Source organism: Oryzias melastigma, linkage group LG15 (assembly GCF_002922805.2).
Source record: "Oryzias melastigma strain HK-1 linkage group LG15, ASM292280v2, whole genome shotgun sequence".
NCBI lineage: Eukaryota > Metazoa > Chordata > Actinopteri > Beloniformes > Adrianichthyidae > Oryzias > Oryzias melastigma.
Window position 1 is genome coordinate 17,404,641 of NC_050526.1, and position 15,290 is coordinate 17,419,930.

The 15,290-nt window shown below is 37.7% G+C and overlaps 2 protein-coding genes across 7 annotated transcripts in view; one reads left to right on the plus strand and one right to left on the minus strand.

The window, feature by feature from the left end:
* gfra1a (gdnf family receptor alpha 1a) overlaps positions 1-15,290 on the plus strand; it is a 237,295-nt gene that overhangs the window by 69,317 nt on the left and 152,688 nt on the right. The gene's annotated exons all lie outside the window — the stretch shown is intronic.
* The window catches only part of ccdc172 (coiled-coil domain containing 172), a 39,055-nt gene that overhangs the window by 4,924 nt on the left and 18,841 nt on the right, over positions 1-15,290 (minus strand). For 3 of the 5 annotated variants that reach the window (XM_024296706.2, XM_024296702.2, XM_024296704.2), the window contains 2 exons: positions 12,763-12,856; positions 12,352-12,580 (listed from right to left, as the gene is read on the minus strand). The exons of the other annotated variants lie outside the window; for them this stretch is intronic. In XM_024296706.2, coding sequence (XP_024152474.1) covers positions 12,560-12,580; positions 12,763-12,856 — 115 coding nt within the window. In that variant the 3' untranslated portion in view covers positions 12,352-12,559. Of the gene's footprint in view, positions 1-12,351; positions 12,581-12,762; positions 12,857-15,290 lie in introns of those variants that run through there. 5 annotated transcript variants of the gene reach the window in all.

The window sequence follows — 15,290 nt, forward strand, 5'->3', positions numbered from 1 at the left end:
GTATCTTCAGACAGGAAGCAAGAAGAACCAAGTTAAACACAGAAAAGCAAAGACTAAACAAGCATGTTAACTGAATGACAACTATGTATCTCGTCAGATATCCAACCAACAAGTTGTAGAAAGAGTTAGAAGACAGACACAAGGTCGTCCCATATGCTCGCTGATGTTCAGGAAGCAGGAAAAGTGTAAGAAGACGGCGGTAAACATTAGCTCAGCAGGGAAACAGGTGCTCTGGGAGTGCAGCATCGTCGTTCTGCACATTTGCATCTCATAAATATTGATAAATCGATAGCTTAACCCATCTGCTTGTTGCTTTGGTGCATGGGTGTCCACTTCATTCTTGGAGGTGTGAAGCAGTCTGGTTCCTCTGCCTAACCAGCCGAGTAAGTGACAGTGTGAACTCCTTCCACGGACTCACGCGGTCGGATCCTTTTAGAAAGAAGAAGACACCGGTTTCTGTCTCATGCTCCACTAATTAAAAAAAAAACAAAACCAGAAAAGTCTGTCAACTTTACTCACAGGATGTTGAAATCCCAGCAGCAAACATCTTTGTCACCGCAACACTCCGTTAATTAGCGAACAGGGTTAAATGAGATGGAGAGAGGAGCGCCCCGCTGTGCTCTGAATGTCTGATCCTCCTCAGCTGGAGTTCTCGTGCCCACTTTCAACTGTCCTGTTCGCTGCTTGTCTCCCCACTCGAGCTTTGATTTTTGTTTAGACAGAAAAGCCTTTTTTCAGCTGACAAGATCAGCCTGCTTGTATCTTACAAGCTCCGAGCTGAATATTTGTATTAAGCCCCTTCTTCTGAAGGCATTTGCACATTAATCTCCCCAAATCTCTTACACGGCAGTGTGCTGCGCCTCTAAAATGATCCACAACTGCTGCAGCTTTTCCATGATAAAAGCAAAGAGGTAATTAAATGAGCTAATAAACCTTATTAGCTATTCATCAGCTGCATTCAAACTTTCCCTGGAGGCACAATGATCCTCTCAAACAGGGAAAAAAAGTCTTTGAAACAGGTAGCTGGGCACCTTCTTGAATACCAAGCAGCTCCGACGGCTTGGCTTTTTGCAGATCATCCGTGTGAATCGTTTGAAAGCAGACTATAGCCAGGTTTCATGGCTGGCTAATTCAGCACAATGCCTGTGAGGGAGGCAGACAAGCAACGCTACAGGGAGAATGTCACGGGTATTTAAGAAAGGTTAGACAGAGACGGGAGCATGTTGCCATCATGCACGCCATTCATCATCACTTTCATAGCACGCCGCCACACAGGGGCTCTGCAGAGGTGTGCCTGGCTCTGTATTGATGTCTGCAGCCAAGGTTTTGAAGTAGATTGGTTTTCTGTTTGCATGTGTAACATTTGTGCGTGCTTTTCTGCCAAGGTGCACAGTATTTGTCGATTTAACTGCTTCAGAATGAATCACAGCGTCTTCATGGTGGTATTTTTTATTTGCCAAAAAAACCTTGAGGTATATGTAGATGTTAATATTATCCTTAGTATCTTTTTTTGAATTCTAAATGGAATATTTTCCCTTCAGTTCAGAAATGTTGGACTGACGTTTAGTCACAACTTCCCTTATGGCCAAATACTGTGGGTATTGGCAAAATTGATTTGGCAATATATCGTGATGATTTCTGTGGCGATACTTATCGATTTAAAAATGCTGACGACACGATATTTAATTATTTATGAGCGTTCCTAAGCATCTTACTTTTGTTTTCCACTTACACCTCCAACCACTAGTTGGCAGCACACTGAGCGTCTTTGAGCATTTCTACACCACGACCAAAATAACAACAAGATCTCAAGAACCAGATTGTGTTAAATGTTCAGTCAGCCTCGCGATTTTAGTTGTTTTGAGACATTTAATACACACTTCATAAGTGCATATAACATATAATCTTTACAAATACTTCTTGAAACACTACTACACACACAACATTGGTACTTACAGTTTCATGAAGGGGGCCGTTTGAGCCTTAAAGGAACTGTAAGACACACCTGTGCTCCATTTAATGCCTTGGTCGTGTGCACCTGTACGGGTTCTGCAGCGTTTTGGATTGTCTGGGCCAGTAGAAGGGCATAGGCAGGAGTTGCGGTATCATAAGGGAAGTGCGTGTTTGTCTTGCAGTTCCCTTGTGGCCACCTAAAGGGACTTCATGAAAATGTTAAGTATGATCATTGTGGGTGTGGTACATCTATTGTAGAGTATTTGTAAGGCTAATGTTACACAGCCATCGTGAGGTCCATGCACTGGGTCTTTGCTGGCTGAGGCGTACCATTAAGTGCCCGTAAGATGCTCACACTAACTCTCTGATTGCCTAATTTCCTCCTTTCTAACAGCCAGGCTGTAACCAATGGACTCGCACTGAGCGCACACCCTCCACTTGAACAGCCCTAACAACATCCACACTGTGCAGGGTTCAGATGATTTAAAAAATTTAAAAATCTGCACGACAGGCCTGCGCCTCACCTACATCCCCTTTACTTACCCGTGTACGATGCTGAAGCTTTTGCTACAACCTGTCGCCCAAAGGATGAACATGTTCCCCTCACGTGCTCACCATGTTGTCAACAAGCGTAAACTTTTGTGCGGGTCACCTGTGTGCGTCCTACAAATCTGACTCATTTTTGCCCGTAAACACTTGTATCCCATAAGGTAAGTTGTGAAGAAGGCTTTGCACCAACATTGGTGAAAAAAGAGATTATTTTTGTGTGATCAAAGTATATGAAGGTGTAACTGAATTCACTTTTTTTTGCTGCTTTGATGTCTTTGTCCAACGTAAGACTGCCCAACCACTTTTTTCCTTAATTAGCAACACAATGCATTGGATAACAGCCAAACAGTTCCAGGGGTAGAATCAGCCTCCTAATACGAGAGGGGACAATGAGGTGTCATGTACTTTAGTGGACCAAAGAGAATATATGCTAATTCAGGCTAAGGCTTCATTTCAACATACTGTATTAAATATTCTGTTTTTTTTTTTTATTCCACAATGAAAGAGATGAAGAGACAAAAAAAAAAGCAAGTGACAATCTCATGTATCGCACGCAGCAAATTGACTTTGCAGTTCTCAGAAATGAACAATGCTTGTCATCATGGTGACGTTTTCCCTTTTTTTGGTTAATGAAAGATCAAACTTGTCTCAGAAAGTGGCAGACAGCTTTTGAAGAAATTCTCTGAAAAATCTCATGCAGTCATAGCAGGGTAAGTGTATGAAATACGCCATAGAATAACACAAGGAAATTGTGAACGGGGACCCCAACTTTCAACTGCAAAACAGAGAAGATTGTTGAGGGCAACACAACTTCAAGTAGACACAAATTCTTCTTTGTAAATAAAAAATACATTTTCCAGTTGATGCAAGTAGGGAAACTCCCTCAGTCAGAACGTCCCCACAGGGGCTCCCATCCACCAGCATGGAGGCACCAAACAAAGCTGAACAGAAAGGCATAACACACCGGTACCTCAAACACACAAACGTAAGACGACAAGACAGCATGAAGCCACTTATGCAGGACATCAATTACAACCTGCAGTCCAACAAGCACCAGCGAGGGCTTCAGGAAAATCCTTGAACATATTCTTGTAGTCAGCGAGGGCTGGAAGCAGCAAACAACAACCCATGGCAACCAGAGAGAGCCGAACCATTTTGCTGTTTAGAAAATGTTGTCCCTACATATGTAAATCGTTTTTGCATTAGCAAACAAAATGTGTGCATCTAATAAGAAATGTGCAAGTACAGAATAACTTTGTGCTTCTGTAATACCAATTTGTCCTCCGGTAAAACAAAAAGAAATGTGGTTGTAAAATACGTTGGAGCGAGTAGAGAAAGGATTTTCAGCTGTAATATTGTTTTGCTCACCTGTAAAACCTTTTTTTGAGTTTAGCTAAAACACACACACTTACATATTGCCCTCTAATGTCACTTGCAGTAGTTTTTCTGATAAATTACTAATCAAAAGTCAGAAGAAACAAAAACAATACTAAAATACTTTTTTTCCGTTTTTGTTCCAAGTAGTCAAACATCCTCATTTCAAACATCATTTTATTCTCAATTTCAAGAAAAGTAAGTGACAAAAGACGAGCACTTTTTTTTAATTTACTGTTCAATTACAACGAAAATATCATTCAGGTTAAGCTTGTTTTGGTTTTCTGTCATCCCACTGAGCTAACTAGTTTTCCTTTTGTTACAATTGTTTTTTCCCAACAAAACAAAGAGAAATGTCTTAAAACATTTGTTTATATTAAAGCGACCTGAATGCCAAGAAAATATCAGAAAATATTCACTTGTTATGAGAAAAAAATGCTTTTTAAAATTGAGCTTTTTGGGTCTACTACAGTGGAGTTAATTGAGAAATTGTCCCAAGTTAATCATAAATCGGTCAAAGAGGAAAATTTGGTTCCATTAAAATTGAATCTGATCATTGGTTCATAATGCAGTAACATTTATGTGCAGGTTACATCAGTTGTGTTTGAATTTAGTGCATTAAAAAAACATGTCAGTTTGAAATGAGCTTTTTTGTCAATGTGGTCAGATTCAATTTTACCCCCCCCCCCCAAAAAAAATGTAATAAAACATTAATTTAATATTTGGTAACAGGTTAGCATACTGCTTTTAGTGCTAGCATCCTACTAGCACCTTAGCTAAAATTAAGGAAATAATTTTCCTTTCAGGGATGACTAAAATATCTGTCAGAGAACATTTTGCATTGGTGTCCATCACTGCTAAATGACTCTAGTTTTCAGTGGTTTCAAACCAGTTTCCCTCCTATGTACTTCCTGTTCCTGTTGTAGAACCTAAACAGCTTTCACACGCGCAGAACTTACTGCTTTAACCGTTTAATAAAAAGAGCAAACCTCAAGGAGCTTAATGCAGACGGGAACAAAGGGGAAAAGCAAGTGGAAAAGAATTAAGGGTGAAATGAGTAAATTAGGTTATATTATTGGTATAAGGTAGTAACAAATCCATACATGAAGAAAACTGTAATGTATGTTTAAACTGCTGGTGTGAGAGCAGGTCTGTTATTGTCTGAATGTTGTGTATATTTGTGTCTTCTAAATGTTCTACACTGCCACTAACTGTAATAAAGCAGTAGTAGGAGCGTGAATTGGCAAGAGCCCGTCGATACAATACATATGCAAATATGTGATATATCCCAAGAACAGTTTTTTAACTTTTTTTAAGAAATTACTTTTAAAAAACTCTAACTTTTATAATATGAATATGTCTTTCACTGTAATAAAATCGTAAAATTAATTTTGTTTAATGATCTCAACATTAAGCAACTGATACTGGCAGCAACGTGGGGTACAGTTTCAGTTCTGGGCCAATTCTAAGTAAAAACTGAATAGTACAAATCTCGTAATAACAAAAACCGCGAGGTGACTAAACTTTAATACACTCTGGTTCTTGGGAGATGTTCTTGTTTTGGTCACGATGTAGAGCTGGTCAAAGGGGCTCAGTGTGCTGCCAACTAGTGCTCTAGAGTTAAGGTGGAAAACAAATGTAAGACGCTGATGGATGATCATAAATAATTAAATAATAATTTTAATGAACATTTTAAATTGATACAAATATCGCCAAATTAAATGTATCGCCAAATCAGTTTTCCTCTACACCCCTAAAAAGTACTTCTGGCAACATGTCAAAAGCTACATTCACACTGGACAAGTGAGAGTCTTCTTCTTCTTTCTATTGTTTACTAGCACATGGTCGCCACCTACAGTTGGAAGAAGCTTAGTGCACAATGTCAAAGTGGTGCTAATATTGTGACTGTTGGTCCTGCCTTTCTTTTTTCACTTCTCTATTCTGATATGTGGTCATAGAATTCCATCCAACAAACCACAATCATTCATTTCTCCTCCATGATCAATTTTCAATTTTCATTGAATCATGCAATGCTGTAGATAACTATCAAATCAGAATCCCGGACTGGTCAAACTTTCAACGTGCGTTCAGTGACCATCTGTTTTGTGCGTACAGCCCGAAAACAGACTTAAAAATGTGCTTAGATTCGTGTGTTTTTTACAGTGGTCGCTTGAACGTGCATCGCTGGAGGCGGTAGCTAAAGTCCTTACTGAGCAGAAGACATGTGAAGGTGGCTCTCCCTGGATAATCCTTCATTTCAGAGCCAAAGAGCCTGAAGGAGGAAATACACAAAGGCACTGCAGCAAGTACAGTTGACCCACAGGGTTCTGCTTCTAGCTCCCCAACTGTAGATCCACTATTTTTAACAAATGGAAGCCCCAGCAATGAGTTTGTCCAGAGATTGCAGAAGAAAAACAAATGCAGCGTCTGGATTTCCTCCCCAACAACAAAAAACAACAAACTATTTAGCTGCCTTGATTTTAAAAGCAATTCGGACATCATGCTCCTTACTATTTTGCAGTCAGTGATTTCCCAAAATATAAAATTAATAAATTAGAAAATTTTATGAGGACAATTTATGAATCCATTGTGTTCTAAAAATGAAAACTTGGATGGTTTATAAAAATAAAGTAAATTTTTCTTTACATGAAAAAGTATTCAGACCCAATGTATTGTGGTCTACATTCCCCAATCTCATGAGCATTGATGCTCACTGATATTTTTTTTGCAGACTTCTGGTAAATTTCTGGGTTTGTGGAATTGTAGATCGGTACAGGGCTACAAAATGGTGAATCCACTTGAGTAGTGAAGGAATTCAGACACAACCATAGTGTTGTAATAGCCAACAAGAAAAGAACTTCACCTATTTCTTATTATTTACGCTTTAATTAGAGTCGGTTCCAAAGAACGACGCATTATAGAAAAGACAATATTTTAGGATTAATCTCTCTGAAGTTTTGTTGTTTTTTTTTATCAGAGCAAACTTTCTTTTCAAAAGAAAGGAAATTCTTTCCTTTATGGTTCTGTCTTGATAACAAATCAAATTTGAGTCCAATTTCGTCCACTAACAAATCCTTGCTTTTGAGTGCATATTTCTATGCTTGAAACATTTCCCTTCCAGGTTTTATGCTTCAAAAATGATTATGAAATATAAATATTCTGCTTCACATTGCCCATTTCTTACAGTGGCTGATGCAACTTGATGTGAGTCTCCCCTTGCAGCAAGTGCAATTTATGTTGTGCAAATCCCTGCAGCACACAAACCTTCTGTGGTTTAAATGCTGGTGAGAATTTTGATTGACATTTTTTTCTCAAAAATGTCATTTAATCAGATAAACACAGACAAAGGAAAGCCTGGAAAGGATCAAAGGATGTAGGAAATGTTGATAAGATGATAACAGCTCTAGAGGTCCATTTCAAGGATTAATCTTTGTTCCTCAAATCAAACATAAAAGACAATTCTCCATGTTAATAAGCCCAATCACTCTTCCTATAAGCCTTAATAATTCATTTGGGTAGAGATCATCAGACATCTATAATGAATAACATCCACAGTGAATTATTCACACAGTCATCCTTCGTGGCACAATGTACCGACTGACACTGAGTCACCCGGTGTGTTTGATTGGCTGCTCTGTGTGTGTGCATGTGTGGGTGTACATCTGTGAATCCCAGGCCGACATTTGGCTCCATTAGGGGCTCACGACTTAGACGTGTTGACATCCTGTTTGAAGAAAAGTACAAAGCCCCGCTACGGCAGTGTGTGCCACCAGCTCCCCCATCTGCACAGAACAGGGACTTACACTCTGAAAAAGGAACTGAGGAGTCACAGCAATTTATGGAAATGGTTATGAGTTCTGTCAAGAGTCGTAATGAACTGGAGAGACTGAAATTACGGGATCCTGGCAGTTTGGGGACTCGGAGGATCAAAGTATTTTCGTATTCTGGAAACTCCGCCCCCATGGACTGAGAACAAAGAGTCACCTGGGTATTTTTTTGTTACGTCTGTCTAGAATGATTTTACAAGTTTACAGACACAACAACAAACTTGAAAGAAAATTCTGCACATAATTTGCCTTTGTTTTTGTTTGCAGTCTTGTTTTCCTCTGAACCAGAAAAAAATATTTACTTTCATTAGTATAAATCTTACCTATCAGTGTTTTATGTACCAGTATAAATATGATGTGAAAAAGTATTAAAAAATATAATTAAGCAGAAAAAAAGAAAAAAAGTCTCAAAGTGCATCTGCCAGTGCAAAAAAAGTAGAATTATTAATTTATTAGATTTGTTTTAAAATACCAACTCCAATAAAAATGGTCTTTTTGGTGTTTTTAACATGTAGCATTTTTCTCATGATAGACAATATTTAAAATTAGGATTAAAACTGCATTTCGAGAATTGCTCAGTGAGGCGCTCTGATGGATCTCCTGCAGGTCTGTACTTTACTTACACTTTTACTTGAGGGTTTTGGGTGCAACCTCATTTAAACATTTAAAAATGATCTCTAAAAACTTAAATTGATAAGATTTGTAAATGTGAAATTTTACATTTTATGTAATTTATTATACGTTATTTTTAAAAGTAGCTTTAGAAGTGTTAATAGATATTTTAAACATATTCTGAGGTATTTTTCTTTTGTGACTTGTTCTATTGAATCCCCATTTATAAAAACATGCAAATACATGTCTTCTTATAGTTCTATTGGTCCCAAAGCATTTAGAACCCGACACATCGACCAGATTGGTTGAAATAGTATCATGGAACCAAGTTTCACTTTTTCTTAAACACCAGACTTCGACAGGAAATTTCTAATATTTAATCGTGCACAAATATATCTCTTGGTTTGAGGGAAGGATACCGATCCACCTTAGAATGTTTTGAAAGTAAATTGTTGATTTTTCTTAACAAACTGTGTCTTTTTACTATTTTTTTTCTACAAGTGTGTTTTTCTCTTTTTTGGTTACTATGAAATTCAATGGTTGTACTATATGTTAGTTCTGATACTTTTGCGCTGACTCCTTTTTCTCCAAAAGAAAAATTGTTCTGGGGATGGATGTCATTTTCTGTGATAGAATCCACAACCTGATGGAATGAATGGATTGGATGAGAAGATGGCTAAGCTCCTCCCACAGCTGTTTGTCGACTCCCAGTGGGGGTGCCCCAGGTGGGTTTGGGCATGCAGACTTCATCATACATGGCAGGTGAGTCTGGCTTTCATCTGAGAGTGTTCTATGACATAATGCCCTAGAACCAGGAACCCCCAGCCACTGGCTTTGGGACCCCTGGTGCTGGTAAATCCACACGTAGGTAGTGACAGCCAGGTTCACATCTGCATTTACCACTCGTTGGAGTAAAAATGTTGGAATTGTTTTCATTGAAACACATGGACTTGGTGCAAGTCTCTCAAGGTATGTGGAGACACACTGACTGATCCAATGACAGAATCTTGTTTTAGAGATAACCAAAAATTCCATACTTTTATAGACTGGGAATGGACTCTAAGCTTCAAGATAACTTTCATTCCAACAGAACAGGGTTTATTAGAGATTGGACCCTCACTTGACCGGATGTTTGTGTGATTTAGTGTGTTCTTCTTGCCAAGGCAGCCTCATCATGCATATAGATTTTATTTTAGAACAGATGTCTCTAAGAAAAACTTAAGGTTTCTCAAAACTTTTCACAAATTAAGTAAAAATCTGACTTTTAGTGGTGTTTTGAAATCTTTCGACCACTCTGCCATCTTGTAGTTCTCTAGGGAAATAAGTTTTCACAAGTGATTCATCAGTTATACCCTCTCCTCTACTTCGCTTTTTAACACTGACCTTTCCAATGACCTTTCACCTAAATCCCAAGTTAAACGGCCTTTAGATTATCTCCCTCTTTGGGAACTCCAGCTTCCGCGCACAGTCCAAAAACATGCTTAATAGGTTAATTGGTGAATTTAAAAAAACCTTCCCTGAGGTGTAAATGTGAGTGTGTGGTGTTGTGTCTTTGTGTGAGCATGTGTAGACTGGTGACCTGTGCAGGGTGTACCACGCCTACAAATAGCTGGGTTGGTTCCAGTGTTTCCGTGATATTCCCAGGTGTGGAAAATTGATTAATTATTTAACAATGGAATCATTTTCCAATGTTGCACAACTTTCTTGATAAAAACTCAATCTTTAGAGATGAGGTCGCAAAAGGAAAATAATGAAAGTGGACAACAAGAACATTTAGTATTATAATCATACATGTCCAAAATGAGAGCATGAAAGTTTTGTATGTAACTTTGGTACTTTGAATCCCAGATGACCGCCAGAGTTCCTGGTCCCTTGGGTTCCTTGCATTCTTGCAAGAAGACTTTGGGATCAGGCCCCTGGTGCCATGTGACTTTATAGCCTCAAATGGGTCACCAGGAGGTCACAGGTGACTTTTAATAAAAATGACTTTTAATTGAACTGGCAGCATTTACACTATTCATCACAAATGTGTCCACTATCAGCCAAAATACTTTTAGAAGGTCTGGTATTTTCTATCTGAGCTTCTGAACTTTGTTTCTCACAAAATGATGCACAAGTTGATTTATTTTTTAATGTTTTACCTCAACAGTTTGAAGAGTTTCCTGCTTACAGCCTCTATTCTTTAGACAGCTACCACATGTGCTGACACGTTTACATTTACCACAGAACACTTATTTGTTTTATCGTTGATTGGATATGCTGCCATGCAATGATGTTAGCTGTTTCAAAGTACCACCTCAGATTTTCATGGAGGTCTTTTTGTGGCGTGTTTGTTTGTTTATGTAGCTAATTGAAGTTTCATTAGTCTACACCTGTTCAGACAGGCCTGTCCACTTATTAGAAATGAAAAGAACAGGGAAAGTCATTTCAGATGGGATCATGACGATACGTTTGGTAATCTGGTCTGGGTACCTTGGATCTTTTTTTTTAACGTTCAATGCAAACGAGGTCTCAGAGGTGATACTGGATTCATTGGAGAGATTACGTTTCTTATCCATATATGAGGAGCTGGATGAGGTATCTCTCTGATAAAGAGAGATCTCTCCTAAGACTGTTGAGTTCAGATAGGCAAGGACAAAACAAACAGATAAATCAATGAGGCAGTGTTGGAGATCCGTTAAGTACTTATCAAGCTGAGATTTGTAAGCCTTTGACTAAGGGGTCATCCATAACATTCATCATTTTCTCTAGAGTGCAGATGCTCCTCTTTTCTGAAACCTTCTCAGAAAAAAAAAAAAAAATCTGCCAAACTTTTTTGGAAAAACATTGCTACACCGAACGGACTAAATAAAACTGGTTATTCCTGCCCTTAGACCCTCTCTCCCAGTAAGGAAAAGTGATTCAAGAAAAAAAGAAGAAAACAAAATTCAGGTTCCAGTATGTGGAGCCGCCACCAGTGCGTGAATGTGTGAATGGATGTGACTGTGAAGCGCTCTGGGCCCTCGAAGGAGGGTAAAAAGCGCTATACAAGTATACGCCATTTACCATTTACTAAGCAAAATATAGACCTTTTGATCAAACTTTCTTAAGAAAATCATTTGTTTTGAAGCAAACAGTTTTCTTTTTTATGCGTACAGCTTCAGACGACTGCAGACACATTTGCATTCCCAATGAATAGATGGCAATCAAGGGATTGCCATCTTTGTCGTTTCCCATCCAGCTCCATTTTCCAGACAGTCAGTCAGTGATTTAAAACGAGGTTAATGACTTCAACAAATAGCCTCTGTTGTCTGCACTCCTTTGTGCTCGGCTCATGCAAACGCGTCCAGACATAACTCACCCAGGTCAAGGTTAGAGAGTCAAAATGAGATTGGAGGAACTCATTAGGCAGCCATTAAGATTCCACATCATTCTATTAGGAGTCACTCTAATAAGAGAGAAAATGACTCTCAGAATGAGACTCTGGTGTGTACTGACAGACAGACTCATCATCAATTACACAAAGAGGCATCTCAGGACTAAAACTGTAATGTCGCTGGTCTCCCATTAGGCGACACAGGATAAAATATTCCTTATTTTCATTTAATGTGCTAAAATACATTCTGATACAGTCATTTTACCAAAATTGTTTCATTTCTATATCCTCATTTTTTGTGTTGTTGAAATGAAGGAACTCGACAATATTTGAGCATCTGTGGACTATTGTGCACAAAGCAAAGACCTGGATCATTAATTCATTTAGCTTGAGACCAATTAAGACTGTAATATGTTTATGCTAAATAGGAGTAAAATACTACAGTTTGTGTAGTACTTCATGTCAGAAAAAAACATGACATTTTTTTTTACCTTTTTATTCAAAATTTAAATAAAAATGCTGTGAAAACATCATTCAAATGAATGAGCAGTACAAACGATTCACGGTAAAATACAGTGTTTTCTGCTGTCTCAGTACTCTAAAGTAAGGAATGTAGTAGGAGGAAGTACTTCCCTTTCAACACCAGAGGGCAGTGCTAAATAACACAAAATGCTTCCCTCACAGCGTTTGCCAAATATTCTATCAATATTTATTTTCTTTTACATTTTTTCAAAAGAACATTTTAATACAGAACAATTCTCAAACATCTGAGGAAAGGCAATTTATAGAAACAAATCCTCTTCAATTTTTCATCTTTCTGAACAACGGAACCAAATACTTGAAACTAAAATGAACATTCTGACTGTCAGGAGAGTCAACTTAATGCTGATTATTCTAATTGGTCCAACCTCTGTAAAATAAATGAAACAAATGTCAACCCAGATCTTTAAAAACAATCAAATGTGTCGGGTGACTCCTTCAGTATTTCAGACATGAAGCTAACGCTGCTCTTAGAAGAAACTGACATGTTAGACACGACAGACCATGTCTTAACCTGACTAGTTTCATTAACCTTTACTTAAAAGATCTCACCGACTGACAGAACTGTATTTCTGAGTTGAGTGCGTCTTTCAGATTCAGCTGCTCAAGCTCTTCTTCTTTATACATCTCCAACTCCTTCCTCAGTCTGAAAACAAAGATGAAAAATGTATTGAAAATTCTTGATGAAAAAAAGTTTGACTAAAAAAAACAATAAGTTAATATTATCTATTAAAAATCATCAGTTTTAAATAATGTGTTTAAATTAGATAATTCAAAAATTAAAGAAGATCAGCTGCAGAGTTGTACTTACTGGAAAGTTTTTGGTATTTTTAACATGTTCTTGTTGCATTTTCCTCATGATGGAGGACATTTATAAAGAAATGAAGCTTAAATTTGCATTTCTGCAAATTTCAAGTGTGTAAGTTACGACGGCGAGTCACAAGCTCCCTGGTCCGCATCACTCAGATGTTTCCACTTAAAGACGACTAGATCCATGTTCGTCTTCATTTTACTCATCTGGTATCTGGCTCAAAACTGTATGACAGGAAAGCTCAAATATTGTTTGCCATTTTTGGTGTTGGGAGGGGCTGTGAGCTAGCAGGAGAGAATGTGAACAAAGGGATGATGGGATATCAGTGAAGGCTTACTTCTGCATCAATGGTGACGCCTAAAACTCGGAGGCAATAAACTATGAACAACTACTGCTCTGCAGAGACTATGTCCTCGAAAACTACACCGGCATCCTTATAAACAAAAGACCACTGGAAATAACAATAACAATAGATCAAAAAATGATTTTTTTAAAACATCACAGAACATGGAGACATCAAAGAACACAAGTAACATCTAAAAGTGTAAAAAGTATTAAAGGTGATATGCAGTAAAAAAAAAAAAAAGTTCTGTTTTGCCACCTATCACTGTTAAAAAATATATCCTGCACCAATGTTTACTGTGTCCACTGAGACACAATAAAATAATCCTCTGAACTACAAAACAGACTTGGACATTTGTGAAGATCACGTTCTGTTCGATCATGTTACCAGTGCTGTAAAAAGTGTTAACCATTTCACTGTTTTTATATTTGTTTGTTGTATGTAAATGATTCTGACAAATCCAACTAACCCAAAAAAGTTAGCTCCCATCAATTCTAAAACACTGACAATAGCAAGCTGTGCCACTCTGGCAGTAACAACTGTGTTAAAAGGTCTTTAAACTGGCTTTGAAGGTCTTTGTTTTGTCTGAATTTGGCTACATTTCAGATGTTAAAGGTCAATAACGGTGGAATTTAAGACCAAAAGTTGAGTGCAGAACTTTCCATATGACTTTTTCCTGCTAGTCAGTCTTGTTGGTGTGAATGGAGTCAGTTTCCTGCTACAGTTCATGTACTCTTGAGCTCAGGGGTCCAAAACTTCTCTTTGAAAATGATCCGTTTTGAATTTTCCAGTAAAAACTCCCTTAGACGTAGCTAGTGAAGCTGCAGACCACCCCCACATGTACCCCTCCTAGTGATAGATGAGTTTCTTCCACAAACTTTTTATGACAGAACTGATTTTGTTTCTCGTCTCAAGGCCAGAGATACCTCCAACAGCTGAAGCACTTATTGACAAAATGACAGTCTGAACATTAAAAAAGAAACATTACTTGACATCTAGATTTACTAGTATTACAAACATAAGCTTTTCTTCCAAAAGTTCTTGTAAAAATGCTAGATGGAGTAGCAGTTTTAAAATTGATAAATTAAAAAGAAAGTTAAACTTTTTCTATTTCTGAAGATACAGCAAAGAAGAAGAATGCTGGGCTGGTAGCTTTAACCCCCAGGGGAAAAGGAATAAAAGGATGAGAAAGACCAGATGCAGGAAGAGTTCATCGACAAAGACATCACTGGGGTTTAACGGGCAGCTTCAATTATGTTAAATGCACATTTTATGGTGGTTAGCTGATTCAGGGACGTGCACATGCATCCACTGATGACAGACACGAGAAGTTGTTCCCATTATTTAGCTTGTCTTTTTGTAAACTCTCCACGAAAACTCGACTAAAGGTTACAACTCTAATAAACTTAAATTAAGGCGTGTACTGTGAGTGCATCTGGTTTAGTTTTAAAAAAACATTTTACGTCTCATTTAAATAAAATATAATTTTTTTGGAAAAACAATAAAAATGTTTAAGTTCAGATTTTTTTAACTATCTTATTAACAAAATAGAGTCAGGTGAGATTAAAGTACTAATAAAATAACAAATTAAACCAACCTCAAAATTCAAAATACAGATAAAAATGCTTCATAACTGTCTATTACTGAGTCTTTTCACTAAAAAGCCATAAATGAGCTCAATAACCTGAAAACATTCTTTTATTCAGTTTTTATTTTGTCGCATCATTTTTGGAGAACTTTGGCCCACCTTTTCCAACACTTTCTAGCGTTCATTATTTCTGCGCTTTAAAATTTTGAGGTGCACCGTCAATGAATGGTCTAGTTTGGAACGTGTAAAAAAACACTGATACTGTTAATACAAATGTAAGCTAACTCCAAGTCTTGGTTATAACATGTAAAATAAAAACACTCCAATACTGCTACACA